This window comes from Peromyscus eremicus, chromosome 16_21 (assembly GCF_949786415.1).
Source record: "Peromyscus eremicus chromosome 16_21, PerEre_H2_v1, whole genome shotgun sequence".
Classification (NCBI taxonomy): domain Eukaryota; kingdom Metazoa; phylum Chordata; class Mammalia; order Rodentia; family Cricetidae; genus Peromyscus; species Peromyscus eremicus.
In genome coordinates this window covers 33193619-33221049 of record NC_081432.1, presented here as the reverse complement: position 1 = coordinate 33221049, position 27431 = coordinate 33193619, and the positions used below count along the sequence as shown (strand labels likewise).

Below are 27431 nucleotides of genomic sequence, written 5' to 3'. Positions count from 1 at the left end.
GCCAGGTTCTAGTGAAGATGTCCTCTGTGGTCATGCTGTCAAGCACAGAGTAAACTGCCTTTGTTTATTTCCCGTTAGTAAGTCAGCTGCTCTTGTCTGGGAGATGCCTATCAAGTGTTAACCAGAACTTGGCATTCAGTGACTGTGAAGATGCTGAAGGTGTCAGGCTCACTGCACATGCTGTAGAATTTTTGCTGAGTGTGTGTGTGTGTATATATACCACTGAATCTGATGTTTAATTGAATTCTTTTACTCTGCAGTGGTGTTACATTTAGCAAATGCTGTGAAATTTTACACAGGTAACATACTATTTAAAATCCCAACCATTTGCCTTGCTCTTATACAAGAGAGGAAAGTGCTATTTAAACAAACCCAAGTCAAGAAGGGGCCCAGAGAAGAGGTGAGCTCGCCACGGTCCCCAGATTCAGTGTTGCCCTCTCCCTCTCCAAGGAGTGCCGATGGCGGGAGATGGAGGAGCACCGGCAGGCAGAGAGGCTCCAGAGGCAGTTGCAACAAGAACAAGCATATCTCCTGTCTCTACAGCACGACCACAGGAGGCCGCACCCGCAGCCGCCGCCGCCGCCGCAGCAGCCGCAGCAGGACAGGAGCAAGCCAAGCTATCATGCTCCAGAGCCCAAGCCTCACTACGACCCTGCTGACAGAGCTCGGGAGGTATCTTCTTCTTCACTTGTTGCTTAAATGTCCGTCCTGAATAGGCTCCAAGCCGTCCTTCACGATTGTTGAGAGCTGGCCCATGAATGCCAGACTGGACCAGTAAATTTGCCTTTGTTTTCTATGGGGGTGCCTCGTTTCACAAATATTAGAGGAGTTGAAAGCCAAACTACACAAAGGAGTGCTTGGTACCATCATTCTCTAGCATGTGAATGAGAGAAATGTTGGTCTGGTGTAAGACTCATATGAGGATGAAGTGGACCTTCAGCCTGATTTCTTACTCCGTCAGCTGGTGCAGTTGGTCACAGAGCCTCGAACTAGGATGCTGTTCCTAGTGTTCCTTTCTGGACTAGACAGAGGGCCTTGGTTGCTTCCAGGAGTACTGAGCCGCTCTGGCCTGTAGATGGCACCCTTCTTCTACATCCACCTTCACGGGGAGGAGTCAGGGGACAAACTCTTCTTAGGGTTACAGTAATGAGACCGGGCACTGAGGCTCTCTTAGAGGCTACTTTGCTTCATTTTCATTTTCATAGTTTTTAAAAATCCTATATCAAATCTTAGCCCTGCTTTATGCTCCCCCACAGCTGCCTCTCTCTTTTCTTATACCTGAAGAAAACAAAATTTCTCTTGATGTCCTGCTTTTAGACTTCCTTCTTCATCTCTGCTTCCCCTACTAACATGGAGCTCTGTCTGTCTTCTAATTCTCTGACGCAGGTGGACGATAGATTTAGAAAGACTAACCACAGCTCCCCTGAGGCCCAGTCTAAGCAAACAGGCAGAGGATTGGAGCCACCGGTGCCTTCCCGATCAGAATCTTTTTCCAATGGCAACTCCGAGTCTGTGCACCCTGCCCTGCAGAGACCAGCGGAGCCACAGGTAGCAGCCGCAGCAGCAGCAGCAGCAGCAGCAGCAGCAGCAGCAGCAGCAGCAGCAGCCCTTGCTGTGCTGAAGATGGGCATAGTGGCATAGTGGCTCACCGGGCCACCCTTAGTTCATTGTCACGTTGGGGAGAGAAAAGGACTGCCGGAGCTGTATAGTAAAGGAGGGGGATGTGCATTCAGCTGTAGGGAAAGAGTGTTGCGGATTTTTAAAGATTTTGTTTAGCTGGTTAGGAATACCTCTAGTCAGTAATTTCATTTCCCCCTCCTTAACTCAGATGTGAAGTCCCTCCTTCCTCTTAAACAAATGATTTTTCACTAGTTTTTACAAAGTTGGTTTTATTGTGTAAGCACCTTTGGAGAGATCCAGAAGCTCTTCTCTCAAACATTTTAAAGTAAGTGCTTTACCCCTGTGGTCCCCAGCTCCCTGGAGGACCCTTGGAGACTGAAGATGTCCTGTAATTCCATGCAGAATTATATTTATTTGGCTGAATATGTAGATTTTTCTGGGAAAGTCTTTTTTTTTTTAAACCAGATTCACAAACACTTCAAGATTCAAAATAGGTTATGACCAATGGGTTAAAAATTGATTTCCTGGAGGAGGTCAGGACAAAGGTTATGACCTTTCCTTCAGTCTGTACCATATTCTGCCTTATCTGAGTGGTCAAAAGAAAAGCTGCCCTCTTGTCTAGACAGGAAAGTAGATGGCAAAGCCTCAGGCTGAATGTCAGCCTCCAGCCCTGACTCCTACTCTCCCTGAAGACAGGGTTCAGGTCCTTCCTCTGTTCTGTACTGCAGGCTGCCTCAGACAGATCCCAAGCTTCCCTGCACTTGTTACTTCTGAATGTGCTTACAAAAACAAATTCTCCTGTTGCACAGTGGGGTGCTATGGCAAGGAATCAAGAGGAGCAGATCTGAGGCACAGTGTGTGGGGTGGGGGTTTATGTGGGTGCAGCAGCAGAGAACTCCAGGAAAAAAAGATGGAAAGAAAAAGATAGAGAATAGGGTGAGAGACAGATTCAATTAGAAGAATTTGGCTACCACTTGCTCCTAAACATGGAGCTTATGTCCTGGTGAGATGTATATTAAATGCACAAGAAGCATTTGTCTTGAAAGTTAAACCCAACCCAAGGGGCAAACTTATCTATGGGAAGTAGACTTGAAGAGTTCCTGAGTTATGTGGACTCATTTTTAAATTTCATGAGTGATTAATACAGTATTTAGAAATAGTCTCTCTTTTCCTCCTCCTTTGCTGAGAATGCTCTTGACCTAAGCAAGCACCTGTGAAGTGTTCTTAGAGGGAAACTTTCTCATGTGACACCTAACATTGAGTCCCATGTACTGCTCCTTGGTGACACATTCATTTGTATGCTTTCCCAGTGAACATTTGAAATACTTTAGTAGTATGAAATTATACCAAAACTAGGATTGTTTGGATCTATCTGTGAGCCATAGAGATTGTACACTGGGGTTTAGCTACAGGCTATATCTGCAGAAGTCAAGCAAGTTAGGACTTTCAGTTTGCACTAAATACACCGATTAGTAAGTATGTAGCTAGAGTTACAAGAATTGTATTGTTGGGCAATTATTCTACAACAGCAACACACCATTTATTGAAAATATTTCATAGATTTTTGAGAGAATGTTTTTAAAAGCAACTGAATAAATTCACTTGGCAAATAGTCACCTTCTTGAGTTCTAAACTGAAAGGCACATTCCAACACTGGTCAGCCTGAGGTGACTTGATATTAGATATTTTGCTAAAGAAATTTTAATCCCACTTTTTTTTTCATAATTAGTGGGTGTAGAAGATTGGGAGGAAATAAGAAAAAATTATCGGTGTATTTGAAAAGTCGGTGTTTTAAGTTCTACTGTTACAGCCTTTCTAAATAGGAAGAGCTTTGATTGCTGACGATGTGTCCTGTTGTTTCTCGGTCAGATTCTCAGACTCTGGGTCCTGTGAGGGTGGTGGGGAGGTGTGCAGTGTGGCAGTGCCTCCGTCCTGTGGTCTCCTCCTCTGCACTGACCTGGATGGGCATGTGTGCGCTCTCCTCCTCTTGGTCTGCAAATGCTCCTGTTCCTGCTGTCTGCAGTGTGTCTGGGCCCCGGGTTCCCTGAGTGTGCACTTGCCCTTTCTCTCACTTCATCAGAACGTAACCGGTTTGCTGCTCCACGCCTGACTCTGTGCTGCCCTGATTCATATTTCCCTTTGCTAGCTCCTGTTCTGGATTTAGTGTTGACCAGGAAAGCTAGTTGTATGCAGAAAGCATTGAATGTTTTGTGTTTTGTTTTCTTGTAAGGTACAGTGGTCCCACCTGGCATCTCTCAAGAACAATGTTTCCCCTGTCTCGAGATCCCATTCCTTCAGTGACCCTTCTCCTCCCAAATTCGCACACCACCATCTTCGTTCTCAGGACCCATGTCCACCTTCCCGCAGTGAGGTGCTCAGTCAAAGCTCTGACTCTAAGTCGGAGGTACCTGACCCCACCCAAAAGGCTTGGTCTAGATCAGACAGTGACGAGGTGCCTCCAAGGGTAAGGAGCAGAAAGACAGATGTGTGCTGCTTTTACTTTTTTATTTGAAAACTTACTGTTTACTTTGATTGTGGGTATGGTGACTTCACCAGATTTAAAGGGGTAATGAAATTTCAAAGTAACTTTTTATAGTGGGAAAAACATTCCATATTTAGGCAGTTACATCTAGCCAATGGTCAATTATTTTTTATTGTTAACTGGTTTTAAACATAATTTAATAAAAAAAATCTAATTGGGGGCTGGAGAGATGGCTCAGAGGTTAAGAGCACTGGCTGCTCTTCCAGGGGTCCTGAGTTCAATTCCCAGCAACCAAATGGTGGCTCACAGCCGTTTATAGTGAGATCTGATGCCCTTTTCTGCCCTTTTCTGGTGTGCAGGCATACATGCAGGCAGAACACTATATACACAATAAATAAATAAATCTTAAAAAAATTTTTTTAGAGGAAAAGTGTAGACAGCATGCTTCTAAAATAAATAGAATGGAAATTTATACAGAAGCTACCCATTATTGTGTATATCAAGGATATCAGAAAAAACCTTGTGAGAAAAAAAAATTAACAAATTGATTTTTATTTTAAAGTTGAGTATTTTGTAATTAATAGCAAAATGAAATTAAAAGGCATATTTTAGTGTATTTTTTCCTCCACTTGGAATTTGCTTCCTTTAAAATATTTTCTTGCTTCTTTGCCAGTCTTTGCTTCCTGCTAATCTATTTGTAGACCATTGTTTGATTTCTTTGAGCTTATTTCTTGATTCTGACATTACTCAGCCAAGTGCTATTGTATGTTCCCTGCCACCAGCTTCAGTCCAGACATCACTTCAGTGTTGCAGGATGTAGAGAGTGTCCAGGCTCTTGATCAGGGCAGGACAAGGGCGGAGCTGGGCGAGGGAGAGGCTGAGTGTTAGGTGTGCAACTGAAGGAGGACTGTGTTAGAACGCATTTTGAGGAGGAGAGCTTGGTTATTCAGCGTGTGTCTTCAGTTTTAACTGCTGTGTTTTCCTACCTGAAGGTTCCTGTGAGAACAACATCTCGTTCCCCTGTCTTATCCCGTCGGGATTCCCCACTGCAGGGCAGTGGACAGCAAAATAGCCAAGCAGGACAAAGAAACTCCACCAGGTAAAAGAAGAATGACAGGAACCGATGTGCTCTGCATGTGCAGTCATCTGTGATCAATTTTTATAAATGTGCTCTTCCCAATACTGAAGTTCTAGACAAAAGACATGGTCTGTTTCTTGCACAGGCATACACACACACACACACACACACACACACACACACACACACACACACCCCTACCTCATTAGTATGAACAAATTGATCTGTAGTAAAAAGATCTAAATCTTGGTATGTATTTAGTTGAAATGAAACAACTTTTCTCTGTAAAATACAGCATGGAGGACTTGGGAACAGGTTCTGAGAAACTTGTAATTGAGGGAATTTTCAGTCTCAAAGAACCTGTGAAGGTGTAAACTGGTGTGAAAATCACAGCAAAGTCAGTGTGACAGCAGTCTTCAGCAGGCTGGTAAGCTAGTTGAATAGCATCACCACTGGGGTGGGGACGGCTCTGCGTGACACTGTAGTTGTTAGCCATGCAAGGCTAAGTTGGAAGTTAACTGAATTAAAGTGAAATAAAAGTAGCGCCTCACTTCCTCGGTAGGGTATCAGGAATGTTTCAAGTGCTGGTGTCACCTGTAGTGCTGGTCACATGTGGGGCTGCTAACAGCTTTGATATGGTCAGATATGGAGAGTGTTCCATGTTCAGCTTACTGAAAATTTCTATTTGCCAGCATTGCCCTAGATTATCATTGCTAAGTGTTTGGCAGTTTGGTCAACATTGAACCTGTCCTCTTGGCAACCTTGGTATAGTTACAAGTGGCTAGATGGATGGTAATTCAAAATCGGCAGACAGCCCTTTAATGCTGATGACTAGAGAGGACTGCCATTCTCCTGTGACAGTGTCCCGGACACGACTTCTCCCCAGCAAATGTGTGCTGTGGGTCTGACCATAGCAGGAAAGCCTCCCCAGTTTTGCTTCCAACACACATCTCAGACAAAAGAATGGACTGTGGACATTCAGAGTGTGAGAGCTGTAATGGGTGAGTGAGGGCATGCTAGATACAGACAGGTTTCTGGGTAATTATCTAAGTCAAGTTTATTTCCAGTCAAGAATTGGGTCTCTGATTAGGACAGCAGTGGTTGTAGCTCTCGACTGTTGTATGTAGCTCACACCTCACACATACTAAGGATTTCACGTGCTTCAGTAACACTGTGTGTTAAATGCTGTTTATAGATTTTTCTCTCCTCCCCACGTTCCACATCATGTACACATTCAGGCCATAGTATACTGGAATGACACTGTTCTCTCTTCTTTTCTAACAGCAGTATTGAGCCCCGTCTCCTGTGGGAGAGAGTGGAGAAGCTGGTCCCCAGGCCAGGCAGTGGCAGCTCCTCAGGGTCCAGCAACTCAGGATCCCAGCCTGGCTCCCATCCTGGGTCTCAGAGCGGCTCTGGTGAACGCTTCAGAGTGAGATGTAGGCTATCTCTCCTACCCTTTCTCTGGGAACAACTATGGCTGTAATTAGTGATCAGAAGACCTCCATGCATAAAAAGGGACCTGGGTTTGCATATAGCTGCGTTTCACAAATGATTCTTTGGCATAGATTGCTAAGGATATAGGTAATCATAAGTAGTCACTATAATTTTACTCAGCTGTGTTTTCAAAGCTCCACATACACCTAGCACCATAAGCACTATAGAGCTGAGTATAATTAAATAACTTGCCTAAAGTAAATTAGCTAAATGCCTATGCTAGGATTTGAACACATTTCTTCCAGTTTGAATTCTGAGGCCTATGCTATCCTCAGTATGTATTATTGATGACAGTAGTTAAAAACTCCCTTTACTGTATTCTTCATAGTACTTGTGAGCATCCATGAAACAGATGCAGGATTTTAAGTAAGACATCAGAATGTCTGCCAGAGTGTCCCTAGGTCTTGTTTTTGCATGAAGTTCAGACTCCATGGAGACCTTGCTATGAATGGGATCGACAGAAGTCAGCAGGGAGAAATGGGAGGCTTGGTGGACAGAAGTGGGGCTGGGACAGTTTACGATATGTGTGTTTCTCTATTTCTGCTCTTTTGTCTCTTACCAGCATCATCCAAGTCTGAAGGCTCTCCATCTCAGCGCCTTGAAAATGTAGCCAAAAAACCTGAAGATAAAAAAGAAGTATTTCGACCTCTCAAGCCTGCTGTAAGGACTGTGTAAAGTCAATCAGTTCTGTCTCAAACTTGAGTGAATCCTTTGTAATAAGAATATGGCCAAGGGCTAGGGTATGGGGTTGCACTTAGGAGGTTCTAAGTTCAATCTGTAGGAAAAAGAAGGAAGAAAAAAAGGGATTGAGAAGCCTGCAGTGGTTTGATTTTTGTATGGCCCTTTTCTGGTGTGAGGAAGTAGAAGGAATGTCCCATAGCAGGATGCACTTGGGGATCCTCCCTTTAGGCATCTCACTTCTGAAGTCCCTAGTGGAGCAGATTTTTTTCAACTTCAGCCTTATACTTTGTGTCCAGTCCTCTTTACAGGGAAGTACAGAACAAAATGGAGTTTTATTTGAGAGGCCCTTTTAAAGGAAACAGTTACTTTATAGTAGTGCTAAGTAAAAGCTAGGAGCCCCTCTACACAGACACACACACACACACACACACACACACACACACACACACACACAGAGTCATCACTGCTGGGCATTAACCTTATTCTCCATGAGCTTGGCATTCACAGTACTGGCTTTCCAAATGAGCTGTCGTAAATCAGCTCTCCAGACCTCTGGTTGCTTGAGTGCTGCCTTTGGTCTCTGGAATGATGGCTGTGACTGCCTCTCCTACTCCCTTCCCTTCTTGTCATCGTCATTAGTTGTGTGACTGGGGTGGGGGTGGGGCGTGGATTGAAGCCTGTTGAAGTTTTAGTTTCCTGCTTGAACTGATTTCTGGACTTCTTCCCCTCCCTTTTTTTCTGCTGTCTGCTCCCCTTTTCTCTGCATCCCTCATCAACGATGGCCTCCCTCGCTACCTCCATGAATTGCCGGGTCCTGAAGGGTGAAGTGGTAAGCCCTAACTCTGGCAAGTCTAGCTTCAGCAACATTCTCTCTGCCTTTTAACTTGGCTTGAATTTAAACTCTGCTCTCAACTTGCCTTACTGTTTTCTAGACTTTACAAACTAGACTTTAATGATAATCAGCTGTTTTAGCAGATAAACCATGCTCCAGGTATTTATTGTTAGCAGACTTACCTCTTTGAAACACCAGTGTTAGAACTGCTGGATGCTGCAGATAATTAACAGGATGTAGTGGGCTCAGACTTGGTCCCCGATATTTCAGAGGCTCAAATTCAAAGAGAAAAGACATACTCTTAGCTGCATAAAAGAAGAAAACTAAGTTAGAACTGCTCTTTAAACAGAAAGGAAAAACAACTGTATAGTGGTTTTTAAAATACCATGGCTTTTAAATGAAATTCCCAAGTAGAAAAGTGAATTTGGATTCAGAATGTATTGAGAGGACTAAGTAATCATCACTCTGGGAAATTAGATTTAGCAAATTGATAAGAATCTTAAAATATCTCAGCACAGTAAGGAGAAATGAAGCCAGGTTTAGGAGGTTTTCCTCTGATGTTCAGCTCATATTACAGGGAATGTGGCTAACTCTAGAAGGAAGGCCAGTGGCAAACTACCTAGCCTATTACCATGGCATGTGGCAGATCAGACACCCCACCCCACCCCACCATGCACACACACACACACACACACACACACACACACACACACACACACGCCCCGCCAATGCCCCAATTCAGGACGGTGGTAGTCCCTGGAGGGAAATGAGGGGTGACTGTATGCTAGAGGTACTCCGCTGTCTTACAGGCTCGGGAGTCTTAATGAAATGTGGAGGAAGAAAACCCAGATATGTTAACTCAGATCTGTGTAATTAGAAGCCGGTGTTCTAATAGTCCCCCTAAAAGAAATGCTATCCTCTAGTCCTGTCTCGTCTGCACAGCAAAGCCTCGGCCCTGTCTCAAGACTTAACAGACATAAAATTTTACTTTCTATTTGAAAATAGAATGCTGTCAGCTTATCATAAGCAGATCGTTGTATTCTGATTGCCTATGACATCTGCCTTTTTCTATCAAAAACTATACAAACTCCTTCATATGAAAACCAATCTCCACAAAGCCCTCTCCGATCTGACACCGACCCTGGTTACTTACTGGCGGTTAGCCTGAAGAGCTCATCGCCTGTTTCCTCCTGCCGCCTCCTCCCTTGCCTAACTCTCTTTTCCATCCTTTGTCTTAGGACTTGACTGCATTGGCCAAAGAGCTTCGAGCAGTGGAGGATGTACGGCCACCTCACAAAGTGACAGACTACTCCTCCTCCAGTGAAGAGTCTGGGACCACAGATGAGGAGGAGGAGGACGTGGAGCAGGAGGGAGCTGATGATTCCACCTCGGGACCAGAGGACACCAGAGCAGCGTCAGTGCTTGCTGTGTTAGCAGATGAGAGTCTTCCCTCTGAGCGGCTTTCTGCTGCAGCCTTTTACCCTAACACTGTCGCAGAAGTCCGATGTCGTTTTCATGAACTCAGTAGAATATAGCTTACACACACACACACACACACACACACACACACACACACGTCAGTGCCTCCTCACAATATCTCATAATGTGTTTTGGTTTTCTAAATTTAAGGGTGCAATAAAAGGGAAGTTTTAGTGTAATTAGAAAGAAGTGTTCATTCTAATGTTTTGCTTACGAGCAAAGTAAACTGCAAAGAACTCTCTGTCAGAGGGATGAAGCCAAATCCCTGCTATCCTAGAAGAAACTCATGCCTGCTGCCTCCTTTCACCTCACAGCTTTGAGATGGTACCAAGGTTCAGCTTGATGTCCTTGACATGGATTTTGTCTCCACAGGTCATCTCTGAATCTGAGCAATGGTGAAACAGAATCTGTGAAAACTATGATTGTTCATGATGATGTCGAAAGTGAGCCAGCCATGACCCCATCCAAGGAGGGCACCCTGATTGTCCGCCAGGTACCCGTGTCTCTTCTTTCTGTTGTCAGAGGCTGAGCTTCTCCTATAGTCATTAACCCACTTGCTCATTCACTCACTCATGCTATTTCTACATCATCATCTGTTTTCATGTTAACACAACTCTGAGGGTAGGGTGCCCTGGGCTAGGGAGGTAGGTGTGTGCTGCATGCCACGAAGGTAGCCAGTAGTCTTCCACCGCACATTGCTGCTCCCCTGCATGTCTGTGGCAGCCTTCATCCAAGTCCCATGCTGAGTCTCACAGTCTGTGTTGGAGTGGTAGAAAAGCCACAGGGAGTCCTATGGAGGCTCACAGAGTGAAGGTGCAGACCCAGAGCCTGGAAGAGGCCCCAGGAGGCTCTGCTGGGGCATCTGGCCCTAAGTGTCTGTGGCCTTGCAGCAGGAGCGGGGCACGAGGATGAGCAGGTCTCCTGTGGTCCAAGACCGTTATCTCTATTGGTGAAGCAAGATGTGTTCTCCTTGGACCAGGATGTTTTCTAACTGTGTGTTCCTTCTTAACGTAGACTTCAGCCAAGTGATAGGCTCCTCGTTGAAGTAGGACAGGGCACTCTCTCGGCTATGGGATTTTGCCCTGAGTGTTTCATGCCACAGCAGTATATTTGGATGGAAAGTAGGAAGAACATGAGAAAACCAGGATTCAAAGAAACCACAGGGTACTCTTGAGAGGCAGTTTAGACAGGTTTACAGTGAGAACAAGGGGATAGTCTTCCATGCTATTGCTGCAAATGAACCAGGTGAAACACTTGCTACTTGCATTTGGTTGCATTGGGTACTTTGAATTCAATTGGCTCCAATTGGGCATTTGGCAAGGAAGTTTGAGCAATTCCGGCTAATTTCCTTGGATTTTCCTCAGTAATTTAACAGTCTGAAAAGTCACACAGCACCTTGAACAAAGCAGTTATCAGTAGGGTTGTCAGCAATGTCAGCAGTGCTTGAGCGAGACCAGTGTGCCTGTTTTTTCTACAGAGTACAGTTGACCAAAAGCGTGCCAGCCATCATGAGAGCAATGGCTTTGCGGGGCGCATTCACCTCTTGCCAGATCTCTTACAGCAAAGCCATTCCTCCTCCACTTCCTCCACCTCTTCCTCCCCATCCTCCAGCCAGCCGACACCCACCATGTCCCCACAGACACCCCAGGACAAGCTCACTGCTAATGAGGTATGTCTCACCCCACAGCTGGCCGCTTTCCTGGGGTTAGACCAGCACTGCCTAGGAGCTAGTCTGCAAAGAAGCCCTTCCCAGAAACCCCTCCCTCTTCCTCCCCCTGCTTTTCTGTCATCTGCCCTCCTCCTCAGTCCCAAGTAACATGTTCAGATCTGCATACAGATCCCTAACCCTAGATGGATTGATTCCCCCAAACTTGCCAGTTCACTGTTTCCTTTTTCTAGATAAGTATAGTTGCATGGCTTGCTTTATTCTGTTCGTTTTTTGTTTTTGTTTTTGTTTTTAAAGTAAATAAAATGATTGCTGTGTTCTCGGCTCCATTACGTATTTAGCATGAAATCCTTGTAGTCATCTGTGGAGTTTGCCTCTTCATTCTTTATCCAGTTTATAAAATACAGGAAACTGTGACTAGGTAAACTTGACCTTACCTGCACAAACTTCTTGTCTTGTGTGAGAATCTCCTTCAAATAGGCATCGGTTGTGTTTTTGGTTCCTGGTTTCATTTGTTTATTTTGGGAGGGGTTGGTTGTTGGTTGATGACTGGTTTTCACCAACCCTTATAAAGGGATCTTTTTCCTTGACATCCCCATGTACTCAGGGTTGAAGAAGTCATGTGCTCTAGGGGGATAATCTAGAAAATGAGGATGCTAAGCAAGGACAAATTTAAAATTCTGTATAGGAAGTCCTGTGTGCTCATGGCATAGATGTGCTGCTCAGTCTGGGTCATAGGTGGGTGAGCCTTTGTTCTTTAAATGGGTCATGCCCAAGTGCAGTGACAGAGCCCACCTTGAACACCTGCTTAATTAAACAGGTGATTTGGTTTCACAGGTTTGGGGACTTACCAAGTCCATTTGTTTAATAGTTGAGAGAGGTCTAAACGGACATTTAATTTCAGCCAGTCTTGTCAAGTAAACACTTGACTGATGGCTGGGCAGCAGCAATACTTTGGTTCCCTCATTAGAAAATACAGGAAAAGTCTCCTTCTGAGGACAGCATCAGGCAACTGCTTTCTGAGCAAATTTGGCCATCAGTTGGCCCGGCCACTGATTGATGGGGCAGGGAGAGAAGCCTGCGAGATGGCAACCTTGTCAGGTGGGGAATCTTAGGGTGGCATGGGCTGTAGGACATGGTGACTTGCAGGCACCCCACAGAGGAAGCAAGTAGAGGAAAGGCACTTGATCGGATGGAATCTGTCCCAGAGACCTGTGCTTGCACTCCTTGTCTGGTTCTCACACACGCTCCATCTTACTGTAACCCTAAACTCACTAAACTGGCAAGTTTTTCTCTTTGGTTTTAATCATCATTGCATTTCCACTTAACAACTTGTTTCACTTCCTTTGTGAGCCTTTTGTTCTTTGTTTGTTTTTTTTTGGTTTTAAGTTACATGATTAACACCAGTGCTCCTAAAAGATCAGAAGGTCATGCCTATTGTCATTTGTGTGTTTACTAATGAGCCCCTGTTGTGTGGTGTGGGCTTAATGGTGATGCACCTTTTAGCAGCATTAGCCAGACCTTCTGGAAGAACTTCTGGAAGAGGCTCAATTTAAAATAAACAACAAAAGAAGCATTTATCAATAGTCTGTGCCAATAGATAGTAGGTCACACTAATCACCTACCATAGTAGATAGCAGATCATACTAATATTTTCTATCACTGTAGAAAGTAGGTCATACTAGTAGTCTATCACAGTAGATAGGAGATCACACCAGTAGTCTATCACAGTACATAGGCGATCACACCAGTAGTCTAACACAGTACATAGGAGATCACACCAGTAGTCTATCACAGTACATAGGAGATCACACCAGTAGTCTGTCACAGTAGATAGTAGAATACTTGTAGTCTGTCACAATAGATTGTAGATCATACATAGTCTATCACAGTAGGTAGTAGATCACACCAGTAGCCTGTCACAGTAGATAGTAGATTACATCTTTATTTTTTGGTGGGAGAAATAAATTCAGAAAGTACTGAATTGATGTTAAGACACTTCAGATGCTGTTTAAGAATTTCCATTCATTTTTTTAAAGCTGATCGTGAAGTTGCTCTTTTGTTGGTAGCTTGCAGCATCACTGCCCTAGATGTGCATCTCAAGGAAGAGATATGGCAGTTGAAATGCCTGCTGGGCCTTTTTGGGGAGCGGTGCAGGAAGGAGGGCTTGGATTGGGAAGTGGTACTTTGTATATAAGTGGACTGAAATGGTCTTTAATGTTCACATTTGAAATGTCTCTTATATTAATGAAATTGAAATTTACATTGCAGACTCAATCCGCTAGTAGCACACTCCAGAAACACAAATCTTCCTCCTCCTTTACACCTTTTATAGACCCCAGGTTACTACAGATTTCTCCATCTAGTGGAACAACAGTTACTTCCGTGGGTAAGTACAGCAGCAACAAGGAAAGCAGCTGACAGACAAGATCTGGTCCCTTGTGTAGCTTCCCGAGTGGCTTAGGCATAGCATGGTTGCTCATGGCACAGACCTCCGCTAAGAAGTCCATTCCACTCCGATTGCCTGTTCAGCAATGCGCCTCGTAGTTCATTCCTTTTCCACGTACTTTTTACAGAATGCCTTTTCTTTGAGAAAGTGTCAGTTACAGCATGTGGCTATTATCTGGGGTGTACTGAGGGAGTAGGGCTGTTGTGTACGTGTACAGAAGATAAGATTTCAAATGTACTATGTTTCAGTGGGATTTTCCTGTGATGGAATGAGACCAGAAGCCATAAGGCAAGACCCTACCCGGAAAGGCTCAGTGGTCAATGTGAACCCCACAAACACTAGGCCACAGAGCGATACCCCCGAGATTCGTAAATACAAGAAGAGGTTTAACTCGGAGATTCTGTGTGCTGCCTTATGGGGTAGGTATCTCACTGCTGTCTGATTACATAGTTTTATTCTGAAGAACAGATTTGTCGTTCAGAGAATCACTGTTTGAATAGTGCAGGGTGTTTTTCTTTTCTTTTTGAAGGACTTAGGATTTCTGTGACTCGTGTCCCATGCCTTATGTTTAGCTGAGTGTGTAATGGATCAGAGTGCATGTGTGTGACTGCAGTCCTTTCAGCATAAGATGTTGGAAAGAGTGACCAGCTCCACCTCCCCTTGTGAAGAGGAGCAGTGAGGATGAAACAGGAGTTGGTCCTTAGCCTGGGAAGAGTGAAGTTTAAATGCTCGTGCTCACCTTTTGTCTGTGACTGTGACCAGTTGCCGATGAGACTCTTAGAAGCATTCTGCAGAGGGACTGTCAGCCTGGCTTGTCTTACATGTGTGTACCCAGGGCAGTAGCCAGGGGTCTGCTGCACACTCAGGTCTCCCTTCTCAAATTCAAACTTGCCTTTGCCAGCTCCATCCTGTCCTTACCTTGACATCTAGTCCCACGGTTTGTGTTCTGCTTTCAAAGTACCCTGCTTCCACCCAGAGCAGTCTCTTGCTCCCTTGCTACTGTACCTGCAAACGGCATGAGGTCTCCTGGGGGTCCATAGCACATACTTCTCTACAGTCCTGCTCCCTGAAATCACAGCCACCACATCACCTGCAGTAGTAAATCAGCTTTCTTCTCCCCCATCCCAGCCTTTTGTACTCCTTTCTGTTGTTTTTGGGAGAAATAAGTGAGGCTGATACAAGGGCTCAGCTTTTACCTTTAGAACCTTACAGCGTTTCAGCCCCTGTTCTCACCACTCAGCCTGCCCTTCTCCCTCATCTGGCTCTGAAGCTCCTGCTCCGCCCTCTACCAAGGTCTTTTGAAGAGCTGTCCACACTCACGGCAGACACACCTGCTTTCTTGGAGTCAGGATCTGCCATGTCATGACTGTTTTACAGCTCATATGGTCACACAATAAGGACTTTATTATCTGTCTAGACTAGTGGTTTTCAACCTGTGGGTCACGAGCCCTTTATAGGTCGAATGACTGCTTCACAGGGGTCACCTAAGACCATCAGAAAACACGTATTTACATAACGATTCATAACAGTGGCACAATGGCAGTTATGAAGTAGCAACAAAAGAATCTTACGGTTGGGGGTCACCACACCATGAGGAACTGTATTAAAGGGTGGAAGCATTAGGAAGGCCGAGAACCCCTGCTCTAGATAAAATACAACTGTCCATTTAAGGGATTCTGGACACCATACAGCAGGAACCTGGCACAGAAGTACGCCTAGCACACTGCTCTTGCTCAGTAGATGTCAGTAGCTGTTATTTCAGGAGGCAGGCTGTCATTCATTTATTCATATTGAAGGATTTTCATGTAGTTTATACATTACATCATATTCGGTATAGGGATTGTGTTAAACATGTCAGTTATGTTGAAACTGGTAATAAATGCTTTGCAGATGACATCATTTTATCCAGAAAAGTCAGGCCTGGCCACACCTTCATGTTACATTCTGTCCCTTTAATGTCCCAGCGAGTCCTGGGCCCCATTCTCTGTACTTTGTCTAGTTTGTTGGTCATCTGAAAAGACTGTGACCTTAGTTTCTTTCTTGTTGTGATCACATGCCTGACAAGAAGCAATATCAAGAAAGGGTTGTTCAGTTTGCAGGCCGTGCCGTGCCATGCCGTGTGTTGTGTTAGTCTGTTTGCATGGATAGTGTTCCTGTGGATAGTCCCTTTAACGTAAGAATCAAGTAAACTTAGAGCATTGACTTAGAGCATATGTCTTTACAGATTCACAAACTTCCAGCAAAACTCTTTTAGAAACAAAGTGTTCAGTAGTTACACAAATCTGATAATGACTTAATACTGGGGGAAAATTACCAAATTCTAGAGACTTTCTTACAATTTTCTCCAGCTGTTTTATAGACTGCTACCCTTTAACAAACTGTCTTGACCTCCCCACCCCCCATTTCATCTATGTAGGATTATTGACCTATCAGCTACTTTGTAAGAGCACCAGTACTTTGCTATTTGTCTTGGTGAGTTTACACCCAGCTTAGAAAATTGGTGTGAATGAATGTGTTTAGTTCCCTGGGAGCATAAATCAATGCTCCATGTTTGAAGATGCTTTCAAAGGTGAAGGGTTTAGACCAAAGAAGCACAACATTTGGATAAATATGTGAATTTAGAAGGAGAGTCCACTACCTCCAGAAATAAAGAGAGTATTGAATATTAACTGAGGCTTTTAGTGGAAGAAGCCTGCTGGCTGGAGAAGTATGGGGTCCTGAGTTCAGACCAGAGATTTGGACACTGCATCTTGGGAGGTGTAGATTGGAAAGGCACAGCATGACTCTGTGTTGGAAGAAAATGAACACTTGTGAGAAAGTGGAGGTTATCTGGACAGTCTGAATTAAGGCCTGTGTCCATCAGCTGTAAACTGGTCAGAAAGCATGGTAGATCAGAGCAGAAGGACCGAAAGAAGGGACAAGAAGACTGTCACGTGGACTTGGTGGCCAGGTTAGTTAGCTCTGTCAGATAGGCAGTCTGGTTTCAGTAGAAGTCTGTAGTGTGTGAAAGAGAAGGGGAGTCAGGCATGGCAGTAGGAGCCCCTCTTTCTGAGCTGTTGCCTGACATCTATGGGCACGTGTGTGATGAGCTAGGTAGCAACTCTAGTGTCCCTGGAAGAAGCAGAGAAAGTATATGGGAGCAGGGTGCTTCCTGACTAGGAGTAAGCAGTCCACAGAGTGTGGTCAGTCAGTGAGTCACGGGAAGGCACACTGCCTTAGCGTTCCCGAGCAATGGAAAGAAAGACGAGGAAAGAGTGCAGTTGTTTCTGGTGGACACTGTGCTGGAGACCAGCGCATAAGCCGGTGGAGATTACAGAGTGCTTTCTCTGGAAGTCATTCTAGAAGTTTGCCAGTTGTGAGGCCATGGTATCAGATGCAGGTTTTCTCAAGTGTCTAATGTGACCAGATCTGTAAAACCTAAGAAATAGTGAGCTCGCAGCACCCTCAGGACTGAAGGATGTAGGGAACAGGTAAGGTGATGGGGCTTCCTCATCCATTTCCATACCTAAGTAAATATCACTGTCATTCCCTGTGTGGCAAGGATGAATTGCTTTAACCTGACTCTTCTGAGCATTTCTTTCTGAATTAAGGAAGCTATCATCCTTTCAAATAGAGAATGTTTCCCTTTCCTTATGGTACAGCTCCATGCAAACACAACCTAAAGTGTAGGCTGCTCTGTGTTCTTGAAACAGGAGTGAATTTGCTAGTCGGCACAGAGAGTGGTCTGATGCTCTTGGACAGAAGTGGCCAAGGGAAAGTGTATCCTCTGATCAACAGAAGACGGTTCCAGCAAATGGATGTTCTCGAGGGCCTAAATGTCCTGGTGACAATATCTGGTAAGTGTTTTGTAAAGCAGAATCAACAGCATCAGTCACAGTGTGTCTAGCCTTACATGCTGAACTCGGCTCCTTCTCAAACTACTGGCTAATAAGATACAGCAGTATTGGGAGTTTGCATGTTGTGAGATGTACACAGCCACTACATGCACCCAAGTTGCCACTATTGCTAATATCTTTTCTATGTGGTGCACTTGTGGTACGTTATTTTTATTTGTTAGTAATACTATGCTATTACCAATTAAAACATGTAGTTTATATTGCTGTGGAGTATATTAGCTTGGTTTTGACAACTATACTTTGACACATATATTCCATTATTCTGTTAATCTAGTTTCAGTGCCCTACAAAAGTGCTATTTGTACTTTCTCCTGAGTTCCTAGTAACAGCTGACCAACTTTTTGATGATTTTACTACTCTAGAAAGTCCTATCGTTGGCTTCATATAGCTCTAATCTTGTATGACTGACTGTATGGATCATGTCATATGTGGACTGACTTCTTTCCTTTGGCAGTTCACATTCAAATTAAGACTGCTTCATGTCTTTTGTGGTTCAGTATCTCTCTTTTATATTGCTAAATGCCCCTTCATACAGATGTGTCACTGTTTATCCATTCACTTATGGAATAACATCTTGGTGCCTCCAGGTAGGAAGTTATAAGGAAAGCTGCTAGATAAGCATTTGTGTGCAGCTTTTTACTTGAATGTAAGCTTTCATTTCATGTAGTTGGTAAAGAGCCAAGTAACACAACTAATAGAAACACAGGGCAAAAGTGTTGTTAAGTCTGAAGGACTACTGAGCTGTCTGCAAAGTGGCTCCATTGTTTCACAGTTGATAGTTGGGGAAGGAGAGTTTCTGTACCTCATCCCTGATGTCTGAGATCATCAGTGTTTTGGATTTTCCATCTTGATTGGTTAGTGGAGTGACATCTTGTTTTAATGTGGAGTCCCCTGGTGATGTGTGTGTGTGTTCTCATGCTTATCTACCTTCTCTGTTTCTTCCTTGATAAGGTGTCTGCTTAGTGTCTGCTTAGATCTTTAGCCCATATTGCAGCTGGGCTGCTTTTTTCCCCCCTACTGTTGGATTTTAAGAATATTTTAGATAGCAATCTTTTATTACATGTGCTCTGAAAATACTTTTTCCCTCACTGTGGCTGCTCTATTAATTCTCTTTACCAATATCTTGAAGAACAAACTCCTTAGTGAAATCAAACACCTTCTTTGTTTTGTTTTCCTTTCGTGGATTGCTCTTTTGGTGCAATCTAGATTTTACATATGCTTTCTTCTAGAAGCAGCTAGCTTGGATTTTCACAAGTCTGTGGCTCACTTGTAATTTATTTCTGTGAAACACTGAAGGCTTGCAAACAGATTCACTTCCATTCACAGCATTCTGTTTATTTTAGAAGAGGCTTCTTCCTTTTGCTGTTAGTTCACTGTGTTTGTATTCATCTAGTTCTGGGCCCTTCTATTCCACTAATTGATTTATTCTTTCTTTTGCTAATAATCAAATTGTCTTGGTTACTGAAACAAGTGTATAGTAAATCTTTAAATCAAAAACTGTCCAAAAACTTTGATTCAGTATTTTGTTCCATGTCACTGCTTTGCCTCTGAATATAAGCTTTAGAGGATGTTTATGATATGCACAGATAACGTGGCTGTGGTTTGGGCTAGAATTGTGTTGAATCTGTAATTCAGGTTGGAAGAACCGATGGTGCGTTTTTCTATCCATGAACACAAGTATTTCTCTGTTTAATTCTTTGACATCTTTGACAAGAATTTTATAATTATCCTTAAATAGATTTTTAAAAGAGCTATTTTATGAGATTTATGCCTATTTTATTTCTTTAGTGTTGATATTCAATTTAGTGTTGAAATTTCAATTTCTTTTTTTTTTTACTGTTCATATATAGGAAAGTAATTGACTTTTGTATAATAGGCTTGTTATCCAAAGTCATCACTATAATTATTTCAAGAAGTTTCCATGCCTTTCCCAGATGGACTCTCTCCCAGCACTTTCACATGTTCAGCTATCTGGAAGTTCATCTTAATTCTGTAATTCTGATCTTTTATGGAGACTTCATTCTATAGGCTACATCCTTGGCTAATGGTATTAGACTTAGGAGACAAGGAGTGGAGCAGAAAGCCACAGCTGTCTAACCCTTCCTGCCTTGGTCTTTCTAGTTCCTAGCTCTCATCCAGAGCTACACAAGAGCCTGCTACCCACCATTCTGTCCTTAGCATACAATATATGCTAATAACCAAAAGCATTCCTACTGTATGCTTTATGATCTATCGGTGTAAGTGAAAATTCATTATTCTTTCAAAACCTATCCTTCTAGACATGCCTGCTTATACATAACATTGGTAATTTTTAAAGGGCTTCAGAGTAGCCCAATACAAATTTCAGATAAAACTGATAGTAAATAATTCCCTTAGAGGAAATGTATGTACTGTTTCTTTTGGATATTGTTGTTATTAATGATAAGATTAATTTTTGACTATGCATGTAAAATACTTATATTTATCTTGATAGGCAAAAAGGATAAGTTACGTGTCTACTATTTATCCTGGTTAAGAAATAAAATCCTTCATAATGATCCAGAAGTTGAGAAGAAGCAAGGGTGGACCACTGTGGGCGATTTGGAAGGATGTGTACACTATAAAGTTGGTAAGTTCTCATGGAGTCACAGTGTTTTGTGTCTTCGGTGTAATTAGGATTTGGTCTTTAATTACTGTACTCTTAGAAGCTGATAAGAGGGCTGGAAAGATGGCTCAGCGGGTAAGAGCACTGGCTGTTCTTCCAGAGGTCATGAGTTCAATTCCCAGCAACCACATGGTGGCTCACAACCATCTGTAATGAGATCTGGCGCCCTCTTCTGGCATGCAGGCAGAACACTGTATACATAATAAATAAATAAATAAATCTTTTTTTTTTAAAAAAAAAGAAGCTGGTAAGAAACTGGTAAGGTATCTTCTGATCTTGAGGTCTCATCTAGACATCTCACTGTGTTGTTCATCTATAAGTACAGCAGTTTGTTCTTTCTGCTTACTGTCCTCAGTCATCCCTACACCTCTCTTCTGTGAGCATCTTCCCACCCTCCTTGACAGTCCTCATTCTCCTGAGAAGGTGCTGCCACACTCAGCCCTCTGACCTTGAGCCCTTCTTTACCCCTCGGCTCTTACTTAGAGTGTGCGGGAGGCCCTTAGCAGTCCCTAGGAGAACATTGGAGAATTTCACCGGTACTTGTTACTTTTAATTAAGTACATTGTACAGAGCTACCATAGTCCTTACTCATCAATGACTGGCTGGCTAGTTGTTGTTTCTTGGCAACTATTTTGTGGTTGGCATTTTCCTCCCTTGGAACATTCCGTGATTCTCACAAAGTTATGAAACAAAGCCCAACCAAGTTTTGTTGCCTGTGACAGAAATGAAAGGACTGGTTAGAAATCAATGGGAAATAACGGACCACAACCAGGTTCCAGTTTTAAGAGCCGATGCTGTGGTTTTATAGAGTTTGTCTGGGTAAGGTTGAGAATCCGTTGGGTGATGATTTGTGTTGTATATTTTATTGAGGTGCAGACTGCAGTTGCACTGGGCTCACTGGTTAATGATTATTACAGGAGTCATCGTACTGAGCAGAAGGCTAAATAGAGTTAATCAAAGTTAGCAATCTTTAATTCAGTTCCCATATGGCCCTACTACCTCCTCAATGTGGGTAGCTGTGGTATTCTCTACAGGGATTAGCAGTACACATAGAACGATTTTCATCATTCCAGAAAAGTCTATTAATAGCATTCATTGGCCAGCCTCTTAGAATTCCTTGTATAACTTTTGACAGTATGTGATATTTAACAAAGCTGTATCAAATAGCAAGTCCTTGGACCCACAGTTAATCAAATAGCGTATGACATTAGACAGTTCATGCGGAGTGGGTGGCATGTGGAGAAAACCAGGACACATCGCATGTGCTTTGGACACACCTGGGAACAGGACTATCTGTGGACGTTGTATCATTCAAACAGCACTTACTGCTTTGCTCCTTTCGTTTTCCTGTCTGTGTGAGCCCCTCGATGGCTTGTCACATTGGTATCATTGTGAAGGAATAGTGAGTCCTCCAGGCTTTAGCGTTGGCTGCCTGGCATTCCCCTTGCTAATAAGAATTAACTTAGAATCTAAGCCATTAGGATCGTCAGCTAAACTATTTACTGTTGTTTTACAGTTGATCTAGGAATGTGAATTACACACTGAGAGTTAGAAAAGCCAAGTGTGTAGCTTGAGCTCTTTGGTTCCCACCCCAATTCCTTGCTTTTTGGATGAGCAATCAAAGGCATATTTATAAAGTTTGCAGATGGCAACTAAAGAATTTATGGCTCTGTGTTAATACTGATAGTATTTCTCTCACTTTTTCTGTTTCAGTAAAATATGAAAGAATCAAATTTCTGGTGATTGCTTTGAAGAGTTCTGTGGAAGTCTATGCGTGGGCACCAAAGCCATATCACAAATTTATGGCCTTTAAGGTAAAACCACCAGTTTTAAATTGGCTTAGGAATAGTAAATATAAAGCTATATATTAATATAACATAACTGTCAAAGTAAAAGCTATTTATAACATAATAAGAGTGTGTAACAATTTTCTTAGGTCTCGGATGATCATTTTGCCCAAATGGTATTTGCACCCTCCCTTACAAAGTAGATCTTCAGCTGGGCGGTGGTGGCACACACCTTTAATGCCAGCACTCAGGCAGAGGCAGGTGGATCCCTGCAAGTCCGAGGACAGCCAGGGCTACACAGAGAAACCCTGTCTTGAAAATCCAAAATGATGATGATGATGATGATGGTGGTGGTGGTGATAGTGGTGGTGGTGGTGGTGGTGGTGGTGGTGATGATGATGATGATGTGTAGATAGTCATGAAAAGACAGATGTGATGAAGATCCAGATATGTGATTAAAAGGGCTCAACAAAAATCAGTTGTAGAGTAGATGTGTTTAGTGCAGTACAGTTTAAAAACAAAGTAATAATCTGGGTGTGATAATGCATGCCAGAGGCTGGGGTAGGAGGATTGTTATGGAGTCAAGGTCAACCAGGTACACATAGCAAAACTCTATCTCAAACCAAAAAAATAACTAAATAAATTACAGAGATTATTAATGATATAAGCAATAGACATTATACATTAAATGGAAGAAGGAAGTTAAAATATGTATAATATGCTCCTGTTTTTATTTAAATTTAAAAAATATCGGGCTGGAGAGATGGCTCAGAGGTTAAGAGCACTGACTGCTCTTCCAGAGGTCCTGAGTTCAATTCCTAGCAACCACATGGTGGCTCACAACCACCTGAAATGAGATCTGGTGCCCTCTTCTGGCCTACAGTCATACATGTTGTACACATAATAAATAAATAAATCTTTTTTTTTTTTTAAAAAAAAGAGTAGTCTTTAAAAAAATATATCAGTTTAACAGCATCTTGATACTTACAGTAAGATGATTTTACCGTTCCACGTGTAGTTTGGGTGAAGTGATAACGTTTGTGCTAAACTTTGGACTGTTTTAGTTGTAAGTTTACACGTACTCATAATTGGTCTTATATTCACTTCCAGTGTGTGTGATAAGAGGTAGTATATGGAACACTTCCAGGAAACTTCATACTCCAGAAGCTTCCACATCCCCAGATTCAGAGAACTAACAGTCATTTTTCTGTGGATATTTTTAGAAATTTATTTTAGGGATTGCCCTAAATCTAATATATAGAATTCTTAATTGAAATTGATATTATTCTAGCATTAGGTAGACATAATAATTATTTCTATTTTGAGATATAGAACCTTAAGAATAGTCCAGGGACATTTTAATAGAGGGTAAGAAACACTATTTCATCTAAAATGATTGTATTTAAAATAATCTTGATGTAGTTTATTGAAAGAGTAAGTTTCAAATATTTGAGAAATTTGAATTAAGGGGGTGCTTACTGCTAGATCCCCCAGTGAGTCAGAGTCAGTAGGGTTAGCATGTTTGGTAAATCTAGTATTACTGAGTGAGTAAAGAGAGTAAATTAGAAAATTACCTACGTTGTCTTCTGGAATCTAATCTTAATAGTCCTACATGCCAGATGCTGTGCATGTTGCTTTATAAGCATTACCTTACTTCACTATTCCAGTCACTATCCTAGTCCTGTGAGCTGTATTGATATGAGGAGCAGAGGCTCTCCAGGTCAAGTCACACAGAGTCTATAGCTCTCATACTAGCAGCCCTGCTCAGGTTCTCAGTGCCACGACCCCTACAGCTTCTCACTCCCCCGCTGTGTTTTAATATTCAAATACTGTGTTGTGCCAAGTCCTCATTGTTGACTTTGCATGTGTTCTATTCAATAAGTACCACAGGACAGGACAGAGCGTTCTTCTGCTAGTTAGGAGGGAAGAAGTGTCTTCCAGATGCTAATTAGCATCGTCACATGATAAACCAGATGCCTGTAGCTAGTGTCTCATCTGATGCTGTAAATTTGTCTTCCTGCTTCTGTCTTGATTATCTCTATAGTCATTTGGAGAACTGGTACATAAGCCATTACTGGTGGATCTCACTGTTGAGGAAGGCCAGAGGTTGAAAGTGATCTATGGATCCTGTGCTGGATTCCATGCTGTTGATGTGGATTCAGGCTCAGTCTATGACATTTATCTACCAACACACGTAAGAAAGAACCCACACTCTATGGTTGGTTGACTGGCTTCACTTTGTTTTGACTTTTCCCTTTACTCTGCTTAGTGAACTAACACAAGCAGGGGTTCCTCATTTCCCCGCCATGTAGGGTGAGTATTTAAATGAAGCACCATTTTCAGGAGCTTCATGTTCAGGAACAGTGGAAATCTGCTTTCCTGGCTCTGTGAAGGCCTTCTGAAGACCGGTTAGCACTTGCTTTCACTAACATGGGATGCTGTCAGGCCAGAACACCCTGGGTTGGAATGTTTCTCAAATAAGTCTACTACCCAGTTATGTTTCCAGGGACTCAAAAATGTGAGTCTGTAGAGTACATGACCTATCAATGGTAGACTTGGGGTTGGATATTGCATGGATTTCCCAAGACTCGTACCTATTTGTGATGGGTCTGGGCAGGGGGATATAGCACTACTGCATTCTCTAGACAGTCTTACTGAGCACTTTCATGGGGCTGGAGATAACCACAAACATGCTTTCTTGTTTCTGTTCTCTAGATTCAGTGTAGCATCAAACCCCATGCAATCATTATTCTCCCCAACACGGACGGAATGGAGCTTCTGGTGTGCTATGAAGACGAGGGGGTTTATGTAAACACGTATGGAAGGATAACCAAGGACGTGGTTCTGCAGTGGGGAGAGATGCCGACATCTGTAGGTATGATGCATCACGAAGAGGCGTTTGTGAGAGGCCCACCAAGACCACAGCTGTTGATTGTACTAACCTGCATGTCACTCGTGCCTTCTGGTTATTTGGTGGTTATCAGCAGATAGGAGAAGGTTAAAACAAAATCCAAGTAATTCTTGGGTTCTTTTAAGAGATGTGCTATTGCTAGCTCTCATTTGACCTTTAATTTATCTATATAAAATAGAACAGATTTTTTTTTTTTTTTGGACTAATTAGTGTGGAGTGAAGCAAATCAGAGAAAGAAATGTGGCTTGCTCTTGAGAGTGACAGAGTCCCAGTTAGAAACAGCCTCCTACATAGTCTTCCTTCTGCTTTGTAGCCGGGAACGGAGGCTGCTGTCTGACCCTTTCAGGGCTTTGTGTTTCCGTCCCTACACTGTTTGTTCATCATTGCTTCCTCCCTTTCTGCCAAGGCTGGGCTGATGAGACGTGCACAGTAAAGCACACACCAGGGCTATTTCCAGAAGTTGCATGAAAGGACTAGGGAAATCTGTTCTTTCCATTACTGTTCCTATAACTACTTCCCCTGACAGACGAGGCATAAAGGCACGCTCCCCCTTTTTGGTCAGTGCTGCCCATTGAGCCCAGGGCTTGTGCATGGGAGGTTGGCTTTCAGTGATTGACAGGTGTCCAGCCCCAAGGCAGAACTCCTGAAAAACCAAAGTCCTCACATGCCAGGCACTCGGGTAGATGTGCATGTGTGTCAGAAACATCCTGTCAAGGTTCTTCATGTTAATGCTCTTTTTTCCCCTCTCTAAAAGCATATATCCGATCGAATCAGACAATGGGCTGGGGAGAGAAGGCGATAGAGATACGATCTGTGGAAACTGGTCACTTGGATGGTGTATTTATGCACAAAAGGGCTCAAAGACTAAAATTCTTATGTGAACGCAATGACAAGGTAATGTTTCCTTATGGCTTCTATGTATTTGTGGCTCTTTTTAGAGTGGCTTATTCTTTATGGACATTGATGGTGAATTTCCTTGCAGTTCTGGAAAATTCTAAAATAAATTAATTAAGGAAAATTTAGACATTGCTTTTTAGGCATATTTGGGGTGGGGGGGGGCACTAGGAGGTGGTGAGTGACTGCTAACTGCCCTCTCTCGGTTGTGTTTGCAGGTGTTCTTTGCCTCCGTTCGGTCTGGTGGCAGCAGTCAGGTATATTTCATGACCTTAGGCAGGACTTCTCTTCTGAGCTGGTAGAGGCAGTGTGAGCTGGGATCACTGACCCCCGGAGCCGTCAAGACCCTGAGAACTTGGAATTCCTTGCAACTGGAGCTCAGAGCTGCGAGGGTGCGGCCAGGACAGCTGTCTCTGCAGGCCTCTTGCGTGTTGGGTCCTCTCCCCTCCTTCCTACACTTCTTGCCAGTTTCTTCCCATTCTCTCCTTTTCCTTCCTCAAAAATAAATCAAGGCTGCTGCATTGCAGCTGGTGCTGTTAGACTACCATCGGTGCTAGGAGTGTTTGGGGATGAGCATCAGACCAGAGAGGGCGTCTCTCTACAGCTCCAGGATTCCTTGTCTCTGAGTGACTCTGGCCTGTGAGTGTCTGAAGGTTGTGATGAGCACACCATCAGATGTTGGCAGTGGGCACAAGGAGGTGAGAAGTGGTGTAAGAAGCAGCTTGCTGAAGCAGAGAACAGATTTAATATAGTAACATTAACAATGTATTTAATTGACATTTCTTTTTTTTGTAATGTGACAATATGTGGACAAAGAAGAAGGTGCAGGTTTAAGAAGTTAATATTTATAAAATGTGAAAGACACAGTTACTAGGAGAACTTTTTGTGGGTGGGGCTTAGGGTGGGTGGGGCGGGATAAGGGGTCCCATTTTGTTTCTTTGAAATTTTTTGGAGGGGGTTGTCCTGGCCAAGAACTGAGTCATTTTTCTGTGTACCAAGTTTTGCCTAAATTGTGCAGATGGTTCTTTAAAAAAAAAGAGAGAGAGAGAGAAAGAAAGAGAAGGAAAACGTGTGTGTCCTGTTCGCCGGCCAGAACTTGGTTGTGTGACAGTATTAGCGCTGCCTCTACTAAAGGTTTAATTTCTGTTTAAGCCTGGAATAGCAACAGCAGCTCCACCACGGTCTGCACTTGCAGTAGGAAAAGTCAACTTTCCTGTGGGCTTTTGTTGTTGTTTTGTTTTTTGCCTACCTCATTGTTTTTAATGCATTGAGAGGTGATTTAGTTTATGGATTTGGCAGAAAACATTAATATTTAATTTAACCTTAATACCAAAACTATCTGATTGAAGTTGTCACAAGTCTAATCAGGTACAAGCAAAGCTGTCCGTGGAGGCGGGCACTAGCCTCGTGCTTTTGGAAAGCAGAACGCTCCATTTTCACCAGGTTCACGGTTAGCGGTCGGTGGGCAGCTGTCACCTATCATGAACACATGAGACTTCATTATTCTCAATTGGGGTT

The 27431-nt window shown here is 43.1% G+C and overlaps 1 protein-coding gene across 9 annotated transcripts in view; it reads left to right on the top strand.

The window, feature by feature from the left end:
• Positions 1–26457, top strand: part of Map4k4 (mitogen-activated protein kinase kinase kinase kinase 4) — a 150703-nt gene extending 124246 nt beyond the window's left edge. The window contains exons 15-32 of one of the 9 annotated variants that reach the window (XM_059244034.1): positions 451–672; positions 1387–1548; positions 3851–4084; positions 5095–5201; positions 6465–6616; positions 7237–7334; positions 9426–9601; positions 10039–10159; positions 11144–11335; positions 13604–13721; positions 14030–14200; positions 17474–17617; positions 20151–20285; positions 22035–22135; positions 24153–24302; positions 24824–24983; positions 25774–25913; positions 26132–26457. In XM_059244034.1, coding sequence (XP_059100017.1) covers positions 451–672; positions 1387–1548; positions 3851–4084; positions 5095–5201; positions 6465–6616; positions 7237–7334; positions 9426–9601; positions 10039–10159; positions 11144–11335; positions 13604–13721; positions 14030–14200; positions 17474–17617; positions 20151–20285; positions 22035–22135; positions 24153–24302; positions 24824–24983; positions 25774–25913; positions 26132–26215 — 2667 coding nt within the window. In that variant the 3' untranslated portion in view covers positions 26216–26457. Of the gene's footprint in view, positions 1–450; positions 673–1386; positions 1549–3850; positions 4085–5094; positions 5202–6464; positions 6617–7236; positions 7335–9425; positions 9602–10038; positions 10160–11143; positions 11336–13603; positions 13722–14029; positions 14201–17473; positions 17618–20150; positions 20286–22034; positions 22136–24152; positions 24327–24823; positions 24984–25773; positions 25914–26131 lie in introns of all 9 variants that reach the window. The other 8 variants (XM_059244036.1, XM_059244038.1, XM_059244037.1 and 5 more) reach the window with 8 other exon arrangements.
• Positions 26458–27431: the final 974 nt, after the last annotated feature.